Source organism: Hyla sarda (genome assembly GCF_029499605.1).
Source record: "Hyla sarda isolate aHylSar1 chromosome 1 unlocalized genomic scaffold, aHylSar1.hap1 SUPER_1_unloc_3, whole genome shotgun sequence".
Taxonomy (NCBI): domain Eukaryota; kingdom Metazoa; phylum Chordata; class Amphibia; order Anura; family Hylidae; genus Hyla; species Hyla sarda.
This window is the reverse complement of record NW_026607589.1, coordinates 1,008,994-1,023,895: the sequence shown is the minus strand read 5'-3', so window position 1 is coordinate 1,023,895 and position 14,902 is coordinate 1,008,994. Positions and strand designations below refer to the sequence as shown.

General features: G+C 40.0%; 1 protein-coding gene across 1 annotated transcript in view; it reads left to right on the top strand.

Moving 5' to 3' along the window:
• The window catches only part of LOC130298177 (uncharacterized), a 185,373-nt gene that overhangs the window by 82,191 nt on the left and 88,280 nt on the right, over positions 1–14,902 (top strand). Inside the window, 1 exon segment of the mRNA XM_056551088.1 lies at positions 5,679–6,160. Coding sequence (XP_056407063.1) covers positions 5,679–6,160 — 482 coding nt within the window.

The following is a 14,902-nucleotide window of genomic DNA, read 5'->3' as shown; positions in this document are numbered from 1 at the left end:
ATGTCTAAGCAATTATTTAATGCTTTGATAGATTATGAGTCCTGATTCTTCTGCAGGTAGAATGAAGTCTCACAATAACCTAAAACTATAATCTCAATATGGAGATAATTCATTATTTTATTAAATTAATTTATTCGCCAATCTAAATGGTATAATTCCATCACCATTATCCCAATTAGCCTTAATTAAACGGAATACCATTTTTGTGTCTCTTACCAAGTCTATGCAAGAACCTCGCTTCTGGTCCTAGTAAAATTGAACGGTCTATCTCATCGTTATGGATAGCCATTGGTCCGGTACCGTGTGATCAGTCCAGCTTACTGGGATCTCACATGGCTTTTCATGGCTTCCATCTTGTGGACCTCTTTCAGTGGAAGACCTCTTTGTCTTTGTCTGTCTAAGTCTTTCCTCTAGGTGTGTTCCTTTCTTTGAGTGTTTTTGTCTTCTCTCCCGTCCACTGTCTACAGCACAGTCTACAGTCCCTAACATCTACCAGACTTTTTAATTAGTTAGACACACCCTCCTAAATTGGAATTCCCCAATGAATGTAGGCTGGGCGTGTACATATGGTAATGACTATGACATCACTATAATACCCAGAATGCATTAAGCATATCACCCATAATGCCTTTCCTGTTGGTGTAATGTCAACTACCCATATGCTAGGGGGTACTATTGCCTAAAAAATGAGCATCATTACTATTAAGGGTTAACTGTCAATAACTGGTCTTAAACCCACATTCCACACGTGACGTATGGAGCCATAATTAACAAACAGGGATTATTTTTGACATATGAGTAATTAAAACCTGGATTCTCATATACATCTTGGGACCTACCTAGACATCCAAATTTATTGGAGAGATAACAATACCATGGAGGTCTCTTTCACACAGACGTGTGAATCTCCCTGTCTGTCTAGTCTAGGTAATTGATTGTAAGTTACAATAACACTGAGCAATGCTCCCTATGAGAATCATATATAAGATAATAGATATATACTGATGTATTTTACAATACTAACAGTATATGACAATATCATATGTCCTACTGATTACCATATATATTATATGGTAAAGAACTCATTTTCGTTCGGATGAGATAATTATTTCACAGTTTCTTATCTCAACCCCCTTTCTCTCCTTTCACCCCCCTTTGCCTTGGCTGAATTGTAGTAGGGTCGTCTAGAGAGTGTAACTAGTCCCCTAATCTGTCTGTCTTATCTAAACAGCCATAAATATCTAAAGAGACAAGTATTCTCTCAGACTGGCACTTTTTGTAGAGATGAAACTAGAATTGTGGCCTACTTAGATTATACGCAAAATGGCCGACATCATGCTATTAAACATATTAAACATAGTGATTCATTTTTGGGGCGTAGAATTATCACAACACTATTATATGTTTATATTGTTGTATTGGACGTATTATATGTTTATATTGTTATATTGGACGTATTATATGTTTATATTGTTGTATTGGACGTATTATATGTTTATATTGTTATATTGGACATATAATGGGGAGATTTTTCAAAACCTGTCTAGAGGAAAAGTTGCTGAGTTGCCCATAGCAACCAATCAGATCGCTTCTTTCATTTTTGAAAAGGCCTCTGAAAAAAAGAAAGAAGCGATCTGATTGGTTGCTATGGGCAACTAAACAACTTTTCCTATGGACAGGTTTTGATGAATCTCCCCCATTATATTGTTATATTGGTATTATATGTTTATATTGGACGTCTTATATGCTTATATTGGACGTATTATATGCATATATTGTTATATTGGACGTATTATATGCATATATTGTTATATTGGACGTATTATATGCATATATTGTTATATTGGACGTATTATATGCATATATTGTTATATTGGATGTATTATATATTTATATTGTTATATTGGATGTATTATATATTTATATTGTTATATTGGACGTATTATATGTTTATATTGTTATATTGGACGTATTATATGCATATATTGTTATATTGGACGTATTATATGCTTATATTGTTATATTGGACGTATTATATGCATATATTGTTATATTGGACGTATTATATGCATATATTGTTATATTGGACGTATTATATGCTTATATTGTTATATTGAAAGTATTATATGTTTATATTGTTATATTGGACGTATTATATGCTTATATTGTTATATTGGATGTATTATATGCTTATATTGTTATATTGGACGTATTATATGTTTATATTGTTATATTGGATGTATTATATGCTTATATTGTTATATTGAACGCATTATATGTTTATATTGTTATATTGGACGTATTATATGTATATATTGGATATCTTATATGCTTATATTGTTATATTGTACGCTTTATATGTTTATATTGTTATATTGTACATATTATATGTTTATATTGGACGTATTATATGTTTATATTGTTATATTGGACGTCTTATATGCTTATATTGTTATATTGGACGTATTATATGCTTATATTGTTATATTGGATGAATTATATGTTTATATTGGACGTATTATATGCATATATTGTTATATTGGACGTATTATATGCTTATATTGTTATATTGGATGAATTATATGTTTATATTGGACGTATTATATGCATATATTGTTATATTGGACGTATTATATGCATATATTGTTATATTGGATGTATTATATGTATATATTGTTATATTGGACGTATTATATGTATATATTGGATATCTTATATGCTTATATTGTTATATTGGACGTATTATATGCTTATTATGTTATATTGTACATATTATATGTTTATATTGTTATATTGTAAGCTTTATATGTTTATATTGGATGTATTATATGTTTATATTGTTATATTGTACGCTTTATATGTTTATATTGTTATATTGGACATATTATATGTTTATATTGGACGTATTATATGTTTATATTGTTATATTGGACGTATTATATGTATATATTGTTATATTGGACGTATTATATGTATATATTGTTATATTGGACGTATTATATGCTTATACTGTTATATTAGATGAATTATATGTTTATATTGGACGTATTATATGTTATTGTACGCTTTATATGTTTATATTGTTATATTGGACGTATTATATGTTTATATTGGATGTATTATATGTTTATATTGTTATATTGGACGTATTATATGCTTATATTGGATGTATTATATGTTTATATTGGACGTATTATATGTTTATATTGTTATATTGGACGTATTATATGTTTATATTGGATGTATTATATGCTTCTATAGTTATATTGGACGTATTATATGTTTATATTGGACATATTATATGCTTATATTGTTATATTGGATGTATTATACAGTCATGGCCATAAATGTTGGTACCCCTGAAATTTTTCTGGAAACTTAAGTATTTCTCACAGGAAAGGATTGCAGTAACACATGTTTTGCTATTCACATGTTTATTCCCTTTGTGTGTATTAGAACAAAACCAAAAAAGGGAGGAAAAAACTGCAAATTGAACTCCACAAATGGTCTGGACAAAATGATCGGCACCCTTTCAAAATTGGAAAAATAAGATTGTTTCAAGCATGTGATGCTCCTTTAAACTCACCTGGGACAAGTAACAGGTGTGGGCAGTATAAAAATCACACCTGAAAGCAGATAAAAAGGACAGAAGTTCACTTAGTCTTTGCATTGTGTGTCTGTGTCACACTAAACATGGACAACAGAAAGAGAAGAGAACTGTCTGATGACTTGAGAACCAAAATTGTGGAAAAATATCAACAAACTCAAGGTTACAAGTCCATCTCCAGAAATCTAGATTTGCCTTTGTCCACAGTGCTCAACATTATCAAGAAGTTTACAACCCATAGCACTGTAGCTAATCTCCCTGGGTGTAGGCGGAAGAGAAAAATTGATGAAAGGTGTCAATGCAGGATAGTCCGGATGGTGGATAAGCAGCCCCAAACAAGTTCCAAAGATATCCAAGCTGTCCTGCAGGCTCAAGGAGCATCAGTGTCAGTGCAAACTATCCGTCAACATTTAAATGACATGAAACGCTATGGCAGGAGACCCAGGAGGACCCCCACTATGGAGGAGACCCAGGAGGACCCCACTATGGAGGAGACCCAGGAGGACCCCACTATGGCAGGAGACCCAGGAGGACCCCACTATGGCAGGAGACCCAGGAGGACCCCACTATGGCAGGAGACCCAGGAGGACCCCACTATGGCAGGAGACCCAGGAGGACCCCACTGCTGACACAGAGACATAAAAAAGCAAGACCACATTTTGCCAAAATGAACTTGAGTAACCAAAATCCCTCTGGGAAAATGTCTTGTGGACAGATGAGACCAAAATAGAGCTTTTTGGTAAAGCACATGATTCTACTGTTTACCGAAAATGGAATGAGGCCTACAAAGAAAAGAACACAGAACCTACAGTGACATATGGTGGAGGTCAATGATGTTTTGGGTTGTTTTGCTGCTTCTGGCACTGGGGGCCTTGAATGTGTACAAGACATCATGAAATCTGAGGATTACCAATGGATTTTGGGTCGCACTGTACAGCCCAGTGTCAGAACGCTGGGTTTGCGTCCGAGATCCTGGGCCTTACAGCAGGACAATGACCCCAAACATACGTCATAAAGCACCAGAAATGGATGGCAACAAAGTGCTGGAGAGTTCTGAAGTGTCAGCAATGAGTCCAGATCTAAATCCCATTGATCACCTGTGGAGAGATCTTATAATTACTGTTGGAAAAGGCGCCTTCCAATAAGAGAGACCTGGAGCAGTTTGTAAAGGAAGAGTGGTCCAACATTCCGGCTGAGAGGTGTAAGAAGCTTATTGATGGTTATAGGAAGAGTGGTCCAACATTCCAGCTGAGAGGTATAAGAAGCTTATTGATGGTTATAGGAAGAGTGGTCCAACATTCTGGCTGAGAGGTGTAAGAAGCTTATTGATGGTTATAGGAAGCCACTGATTTGTTATTTTTTTTGTTATTTTTTTTTGCATGTGCAACCACATATTAAGTACAGGGTGCAAATAATTTTGTCCAGCCCATGTTTTGAGTTTGGTGACATTATGTCCGATTTGCTTTTTATCCTCCCTTTTTTTTTGTTTAGTTCTAATACACACAAAGGGAATAAACATGTGTATAGCAAAACATATGTTACTGCAATACTTTTCTGTGATACAGGGGTGCCAACATTTACAGCCATGACTATATATATATATATATATATATGTAAGTATTACTGTCAACTATCCTATGTACATGGTTAATATATAGATGTGCTCTGAATTGGCATCTCCCCTGTGTGAGTTTTTTGATGCTGAAGAAGACCCGATTTCCGAGAAAAACATCTCCCACATTCTAAACATGAAAATTGCTTCTCTTTTGTGTGAGTTCTTTGATGTACAGCAAGAATTGATTTCAGGATAAAACATTTCCCACATTCTGAGCATGAAAATGGCTTCTCTCCTGTGTGAGTTCTTTGATGTCCGATAAAACGGTTATTTTCAATGACCACTACTCTATGTACCACAACTCCATCATACTTTGGGCACGCTATATTGACGATATAGCGATCATTTGGTCTGGAACATCTGAGTCTTTTCATGACTTTATCAAAGACATCAATGTGAATAATATTGGCCTAAGGTTCACATATGAGATTAATAAAAACTCTCTAAATTTTCTAGACGTTACATTGGAACGTAGTGAAGATGGCACCATCCATACTAAAGTATACAGAAAACCGACTGCAGGCAATAATCTACTTAGGTGGGAAAGTCATCATCCAGTCCCCTTAAAAAAGGGTATACCTAAAGGGCAATACCATCGTATTCGACGAAACTGCTCATCAGATAATGCCTTTAAAACAGAGGCCAGTGACCTTAGGTCACGTTTCAGACAAAGAGGATATCCCGACAGAGTTTTAAAACAAGCATACCAAAATGCATGTACAAAGGACAGAAACAGTCTTCTCAAATCAAAAGACAGGACTCCTGATGAGACGACTGCTCCACGCATAATTGCCACCTTTGATGCGGCAGCGTCAGATATCAGATCAATTATCAATCGTCACTGGCCCATCCTAAAAAGTGACCCACTGGTAGGACAACTAATTGAGGATAGAGCAATAGTGACCTACAGAAGGTCTCAAAATCTACAGGACCTTTTGGTACATAGTCACCTCTCCACTCCGAAACAACTTACGTGGCTTAACCAAAAAATCAAGGGCACATTTAGATGTGGGGGATGTAAAGCCTGTGACTACATAAAAGTGTCAAAAACCTTTAAACGCTACACTGATGATCATGTCTACATTAATCGGAATTATGCGAATTGCAAAACAATGGGTGTCATCTACTTAGCCTCCTGCACCTGTCCCAAGGGATACGTCGGAAAAACCAGTAGACAACTTAGACGACGTATTCTTGAACATATAGGGGACATAAAAAATAAAAGGGATAAAACCCTATCTAATCACATGCATCTTTTCCACCCAGATTCTCCTTGTAATCTAATTTTCCAGAGTGTTACTACGGTCCAACTAGATAGTAGGGGTGGAGATCTAGACAAAAAACTTCTTCAAATAGAGACCAAATGGATTTATCAGTTGAGGACTTATGTCCCCTTCGGACTCAATGATGCAATTTCATTTGCATCATTCATTTAAAGTTTCGGCGGATACCCTAAGAGGTCATGGGATTGTCCAGTATGCTCTCCTCCCCCCCTCCTTTTTTTCCCTATTATATCATTTGCATGCCATCTATATCATTGGGCCCCAGTGGTACGTGAACAGACAAACTACTAATAATGTTCCATGTGTTTTTTCAGGAAGGCTCTTTTGTCCCTACTGTGCTTGGTTTATTTTTATTTATTATCTATTTTTCCATATTACTTGGAACTGTCACGCCAGTCTATACATCGTAATCCGATGTGATGTGACATGTTATGGTGTCAATCTAGGTCAGCATCTGGGTTACTTGCGGCTATTATCTAACTCCTATTGCTCCTTCCTTGCGGTCCATGGGGACCGGAAGCTATGTCCCTGTGCGTTCCAGGCACCGGTAGTTGCCTTGGTCTGCGGTCCATTGAACCACAGTATACTTCCGGTTGCGCTTCACACACTGTAAGTAGCGCCGCGATGAGCTCTGTCTTCCGTGCGGGTCATTTCACCGGATATGACGTCTTTGCTGCGTTCCATACACAGGAAGCAGCATCATCAAAGACGCCCGGGAGCTCTATTTAAACGCCGGGTGAGCCTCGATATCCAGCGGCGTGCTGGTGCTCACCATCCTCGGTAGCAGATATCATACTTTCATCCAATAAGGTATTTAAGGAGTTATATTATGCACCTTGCTTACTGACTGTCCATACAGTTTCCTTCTTCTTGATTTGGCTTCATTTTTTCTTTAGCTACCTGGGATTTATCTCGGGCTAAATGGCCTGATCTTATCTATGTACACGCTGACTCTATCTAGTGGCTGTGGACAGGTCAGTACAACTGGCTTTCATTTCTTATCACTTTGTATCTTATTACTTTATCATTATATACTTATACTTTAAGCACATGGATAATATCAATTGATTTTGATCTCAATTTTGGGTTCACAGTCATCAACTTAGATCTGGAACCAATCGAATCTGGTCTATATGGGATATCTTACATGTACAGGTTGTCGTATCAGGGTATGCGATGGGTCCTATGTTTTTTATTCTTTGGTGCTGTACTGTGGTTGGACACTACAATTTTTGCGTTTATCTTTTTTGTCTAGACCTAACGTTACCTCCTTGATTTATCACCATTCTCTATTGACTATGGCGCCTACCACATATTCACACCTGTGGTAAGACAAATTGTTATACGATTTGGAATCTCTATAAATATTCTTTGGGATTGGGTGTCTCATGTCCTCTAATTTGTTTCTTGCAGCATGAAATATTACATGGAGTGAACCTAAATACTCTGAAGATTATTTCTTTACTATCACTTTAACCTGTATAGGACACTATCATACATCATTTATGTCTAATACTTTATCCGATATCCCATTTCTAAATGTCTCTATTTATCTATATTTTGACAATTAGACACTGACAACATATATCCAAGTTTGACTGTCCCTGACCACTGTGACCAATCTCTACCTTCTTCTACTTATCTGATTGTATCTGTCCTATGTCAATCGTCTAGTACCTAAGTGTTAACTCATTTATGCTTTAATGTACCAATACCTTGTTATCGCTGTATATATTTGTTGCCCTCTTGTCCCCTGATGAGCCTATGTATCCACATTAGGCGAAACGCGTTGGTAGAAGAGGCTAATTTATCTGTATATATTGTCTCTATGTTCCCCATTCCCATCCACACTTAGTTTAGGAGCCCCCCCCCCAGATAGGTAGGGCTCTGAGTGTAGGCACTCACCTGTTACCCTCACCCCCTCCCATTATTAGTTAACACTTTTTGATAACAATTTTATCAGCTAAATAAATTAAGATTTGATATCTAAACCCTATTGGTGATCTTTCACTTTTGTTATATTCTTTGATGTACAGCAAGAATTGATTTCAGGATAAAACATTTCCCACATTCTGAGCATGAAAATGGCTTCTCTCCTGTGTGAGTTCTTTGATGTCCGATAAGACTTAATTTCCGAGTAAAACATTTCCCACATTGTAAACATGAAAATGGCTTCTCCCCTGTGTGCATTCTTTTATGTTGGACAAGATATGATTTATCAGTAAAACATTTCTCACATTCTGCACATGAAAATGGCTTCTCTCTTGTGTGAGTTCTTTGATGTTTAACAAGATCTGATTTCTGGGTAAAACATCTCCCACATTCTGAACATGAATATGGTTTCTCTCCTTTGTGAGTTCTCTGATGTACAACAAGACCTGATTTAAAAGTAAAACATTTCCCACATTCTGAACATGAATATGGCTTCTCCCCTGTGTGAGTTCTTTGATGTACAACAAGGTCTGATTTCTGAGTAAAACATTTCCCACATACTGAACATGAAAATGGCTTCTCTCCTGTGTGAATTCTTTGATGTTGAACAAGACCTGATTTAAAAGTAAAACATTTCCCACATTCTGAGCATGAATATGATTTCTTTCCTGTATGATCTCTTTCATGTCCAACACCCCTTCTGTGACCTTTATTTTGCTGAACATCCTGTGATGACTGAGAAGACAGGACCTGTATATAAGGATGAGATGAGAGATCTTGGCTGTGAAGGGCTGAGGGTGTATCTGGGATAATGGAATGTTCTTCATATGTATCTTGTGTGATATCATCATCTGCTTTATAATCTGAAGATATAAGATTCTCCTCTGATCTCCTGCTACAAGAATCTGCAGAGAATAACACAGATTTTATTATCAGTATTAACCCTTTAACAACCCAGGAAATTTAAGCTTTTGTGTTTTCTTTTTTTCCCCCCTCCTCTCCTTATAGCCATAACTCTTTTATTTTTCCATCTACACTGGGTTTGAGAGCTTTTATTTTGTGGGACGGATCTTATATTGTATTAACTGTGCATTAATATACAAGTCCGGTCCATACGATCACAGCGATATCTAATTTGCATAGTTTTTGTTACTGTCACAGAACTAGAGACTATAACCAAAGTGTCAGACTAAATCAGGATCACAGAAAGACACTAAAATATAACTTAATTATCATCACTAAAACAACAAAATCTAAGAAAACCACCCAAAAATTTTAAATGTTAATCCAAAACAAACTTAAAGGGGTTCTCCGGTGATTAAACATCTTATCCCCTATCCAAAGGATAGGGGATAAGATGCCTGATCGCAGGAGTCCCACCCCGCAATGCAAGCCTACGGGAGGGGGTGTGATAGCTATCATGCCCCCTCCCGTAGGCTTGCATTGAGGGGCGGAGCGTGACGTCACACAGTGATATAAATGATTACTCAGAGAACAGCAGTATCTTGTACTTGCTTAGGATAGCTCCAACCAATCAGGAGACTTGTCAGGTCTGGGATCTTACAGATAAAAAGCTAAAGGGAAGATGGGGGGATAAGGGGATGGGCACAGGGGGGGTGGGCCTAGGGATCAAATGGCCTATGGATGTGTGTCCGTTACCTATATACCCTATAACTCAGGGCCCTGATACTACCCCTGACCCTAGGCGGAGTGAACGTCCTGATAAGGAACCTACCCCTAGTTGCCTCCACTCTCCCTGAATAAACACACGCAGGAGGCTGACTATCTCACTATATGATGCTATCTAGATAAATGGATAGGAGAAGGAAAGGATCGACCTATGGTCACAATACCAAATTAAATCGTGGTTATGAAGTCCGGTAGTGACCTGTGTGGTGACTCCTTCCTGGTCTAAGATTATTGCTGCAATCTAGAGCAGTTAGCAGCAAAAAATCATGATCCTGGTATGTATAAGATAGATGGAATGATGTCAAGATGATCAATCTGACTATCCGGCAGCATCATACTATTCGCCATCCTACCATCACAATGCCCTCCGTTGCCCCCCATGTCCCCTGATGACCAGGGCAAGAAACGCGTTGTGACTTCTTTGAATTCAGAGACTTGCCAGGTTTTGGGTCTAAAGCTAAGTATTTCTTGACAACCCATACAAGCTCTATCTCCCATACATTTTGGTGGGCTGAGGTTGTCTATATTTGGCTGTATTTTAGGAGTCTGGTTAATTTTGGCTTCTTCTGTCAGCTCTCTATATAGATGTACATTTTGTCTCCATCTGATAGACTGAAACCAAGTGATAGGTTTATATCCTTGTTTTTTATAACATCTCTTTACAGCAGCCATAGAATTATCAAACCTGTTACACTTTTTCGTTTGATATATGTGTATACCATCTTTTTTAGATTGTAGCAGGTGGCTAAGTTAATATACCGTATTTTTCGCCATATAAGACGCACTTTTTCTTCCCCAAAACTGGGGGGGGGGGGAAGTTGGTGCGTCTTATATGGTGAATACACACACCTATCGGGTCGGTCCCTGCGGCCATCATCGGCCGGGACCTGCGGCTAATACAGGACATCACCGATCGCGATCAAAGCTGACCGCCGCGTCTGAAGCCAAAGTGACACTAACCCGGCTGCTCAGTCGGGCTGTTCGGGACCGCCGCGGCATCCCGAACAGCTTACAGGACACCGGGAGGGACCTTACCTGCCTCCTCGGTGTCTGCTCCGTGCCGGGATCCCCTGCATGGTTGGCGCTCTCCTTCTACGTCATCACGTCGTCGCGCACGCCTTCCTGTCATCCAATAGGAGCGGCGTGCGTGGCGACGTGATGGAGAGCGTGGATCCCGGGGAAAAAGACGTCCGGCGCGTCGGGGACACCACGGGGACGTGGCGACAGCGATGGAGCGACATCCAGGGCATCGGTGACGGGTCCGGAGGGGGAAACAGATCAGTACTACCTCCTATACCAGTGGTCTTCAACCTGCGGACCTCCAGATGTTGCAAAACTACAACTCCCAGCATGCCCGGACAGCCAACGGCTGCAGACCCTTGACTTAGTCCGTTCAGTTGGTACACACCCTGACGTTCTACTTTTGATTGACTCCTATGTCAATACCTCCTCTGATGACACCGCCGTAACAGGCGATAGAAACGCGTTGGGAGACTCAGTCGCCATCATTGGATGACTGAAGGAGTAACTATTTGTTGGGTGACCCCAAGTGATTTGTCCCATCAGCTTGATTGTGCTTTGATGTAGCACACTTTTTTTCATGGTTGGATGTGCTTGAATTATACTATAGCACTCCTAGCTTGGATATAATTATATTTGCTTTTAGCAGTTATAATTTGGATCAAAGATTATCGAGTACATGCACGGAACGCCACTAATTGTACTTTCTACTTTTATTGAGTATATATTAAAAGTGATGTTTTAAGCCACCTCTATTCACTGGTGTTGGTCAGTTGGTGATTATTAGTTACATGGGTACTCCGGTGGAACCACAATTTTTTTTTTTTTAGATCACCTGGTCCCCAAAAGGTCAACAGGTTTCTAAATTACTTTATATTTAAAAATCTTAATCTTTCCAGAACTTATAAGCTGCTGTATGCTCCAGAGGAAGATGTGTAGTTCTTTTCAGTCTGAACACAGTGCTCTCTGCTGCCACCTCTGTCCAGGTCAGGAACTGTCCAAAGTAGGAGAAACTCCTTATAGCAAACCTCTCCTGCTCTGACCAGCTCCTGACACGGACAGAGGTGTCAGCAGAGAGCACTGTGGTCAGACAGAAAGAACTACACAACTTTCTCTGCAGGATACGACAGCTGATAAGTACTAGAAGGATTAATATTTTCAAATAAAAGTAATTTACAATTCTGAATAATGTTCTAGCACCAGTTGATTAAAAAAAAAACATTGTTTTCTATCGGAGTACCCCTTTAAAAAAAATGTCATAAACAATTATTACAATCGGTGACTGAGCAGAATCTGTGACTGTACTTTACATTTAGTGGTTACTACTCACCTGGGCAGGTACCTGTAGGAATGTCCTCCTTATACTGCTCATCACCGCTCACATCTGTCTCTTCTTCTTCTTTTATGTCTGTAGTATTACGATATATCAGATCTTTCCCTATAGGAATGTCCTCCTTATACTGCTCATCACCGCTCACATCTGTCTCTTCTTCTTCTTTTATGTCTGTAGTATTACGATATATCAGATCTTTCCCTATAGGAATGTCCTCCTTATACTGCTCATCACCGCTCACATCCGTCTCTTCTTCTTCTTTTACTACTATGTTTAAAGCATTAATATAGTTCAGATCTTTTCCTGTAGGAATGTCCTCTTTAAACTGCTCATCACCGCTGACATCTGTCTCTGGAGCTTTAATATTGTTCAGATCTTCACCCTGATTCATAAGATGAGGAAGAAATATTGTATACTGTATAATGTCCCAGCATTCCCAGCAGTGTCACCTCTCCAGTCATCACCAGACCCCTCCATTACTGTATAATGTCCCAGCAGTGTCACCTCTCCAGTCATCACCAGACCCCTCCATTACTGTATAATGTCCCAGCAGTGTCACCTCTCCAGTCATCACCAGACCCCTCCATTACTGTATAATGTCCCAGCAGGGTCACCTCTCCAGTCATCACCAGACCCCTCCATTACTGTATAATGTCCCAACAGTGTCACCTCTCCAGTCATCACCAGACCCCTCCATTACTGTATAATGTCCCAGAATTCCCAGCAGTGTCACCTCTCCAGTCATCACCAGACCCCTCCATTACTGTATAATGTCCCAACAGTGTCACCTCTCCAGTCATCACCAGACCCCTCCATTACTGTATAATGTCCCAGAATTCCCAGCAGTGTCACCTCTCCAGTCATCACCAGACCCCTCCATTACTGTATAATGTCCCAGCAGTGTCACCTCTCCAGTCATCACCAGACCCCTCCATTACTGTATAATGTCCCAGCATTCCCAGCAGTGTCACCTCTCCAGTCATCACCAGACCCCTCCATTACTGTATAATGTCCCAGCAGTGTCACCTCTCCAGTCATCACCAGACCCCTCCATTACTGTATAATGTCCCAGCAGTGTCACCTCTCCAGTCATCACCAGACCCCTCCATTACTGTATAATGTCCCAGCAGTGTCACCTCTCCAGTAATCACCAGACCCCTCCATTACTGTATAATGTCTCAGCAGTGTCACCTCTCTAGTCATCACCAGACCCCTCCATTTCTGTATAATGTCCCAGCAGTGTCACCTCTCCAGTCATCACCAGACCCCTCCATTACTGTATAATGTCCCAGCAGTGTCACCTCTCCAGTCATCACCAGACCCCTCCATTACTGTATAATGTCCCAGCAGGGTCACCTCTCCAGTCATCACCAGACCCCTCCATTACTGTATAATGTCCCAGCATTCCCAGCAGTGTCACCTCTCCAGTCATCACCAGACCCCTCCATTATTGTATAATGTCCCAGCAGTGTCACCTCTCCAGTCATCACCAGACCCCTCCATTACTGTATAATGTCCCAGCAGTGTCACCTCTCCAGTCATCACCAGACCCCTCCATTACTGTATAATGTCCCAGCAGTGTCACCTCTCCAGTCATCACCAGACCCCTCCATTACTGTATAATGTCCCAGCAGTGTCACCTCTCCAGTCATCACCAGACCCCTCCATTACTGTATAATGTCCCAGCAGTGTCACCTCTCCAGTCATCACCAGACCCCTCCATTACTGTATAATGTCCCAGCAGTGTCACCTCTCCAGTCATCCCCAGACCCCTCCATTACTGTATAATGTCCCAGCAGTGTCACCTCTCCAGTAATCACCATACCCCTCCATTTCTGTATAATGTCCCAGCAGTGTCACCTCTCCAGTCATCACCAGATCCCTCCATTACTGTATAATGTCCCAGCATTCCCAGCAGTGTCACCTCTCCAGTCATCACCAGACCCCTCCATTATTGTATAATGTCCCAGCAGTGTCACCTCTCCAGTCATCACCAGATCCCTCCATTATTGTATAACGTCCCAGCAGTGTCACCTCTCCAGTCATCACCAGACCCCTCCATTACTGTATAATGTCCCAGCATTCCCAGCAGTGTCACCTCTCCAGTCATCACCAGACCCCTCCATTATTGTATAATGTCCCAGCAGTGTCACCTCTCCAGTCATCACCAGATCCCTCCATTATTGTATAATGTCCCAGCAGTGTCACCTCTCCAGTCATCACCAGACCCCTCCATTACTGTATAATGTCCCAGCAGTGTCACCTCTCCAGTCATCACCAGACCCCTCCATTATTGTATAACGTCCCAGCAGTGTCACCTCTCCAGTCATCACCAGACCCCTCCATTACTGTATAATGTCCCAGCAATGTCACCTCTCCAGTCATCACCAGACCCCTCCATTACTGTATAATGTCCCAGCAGT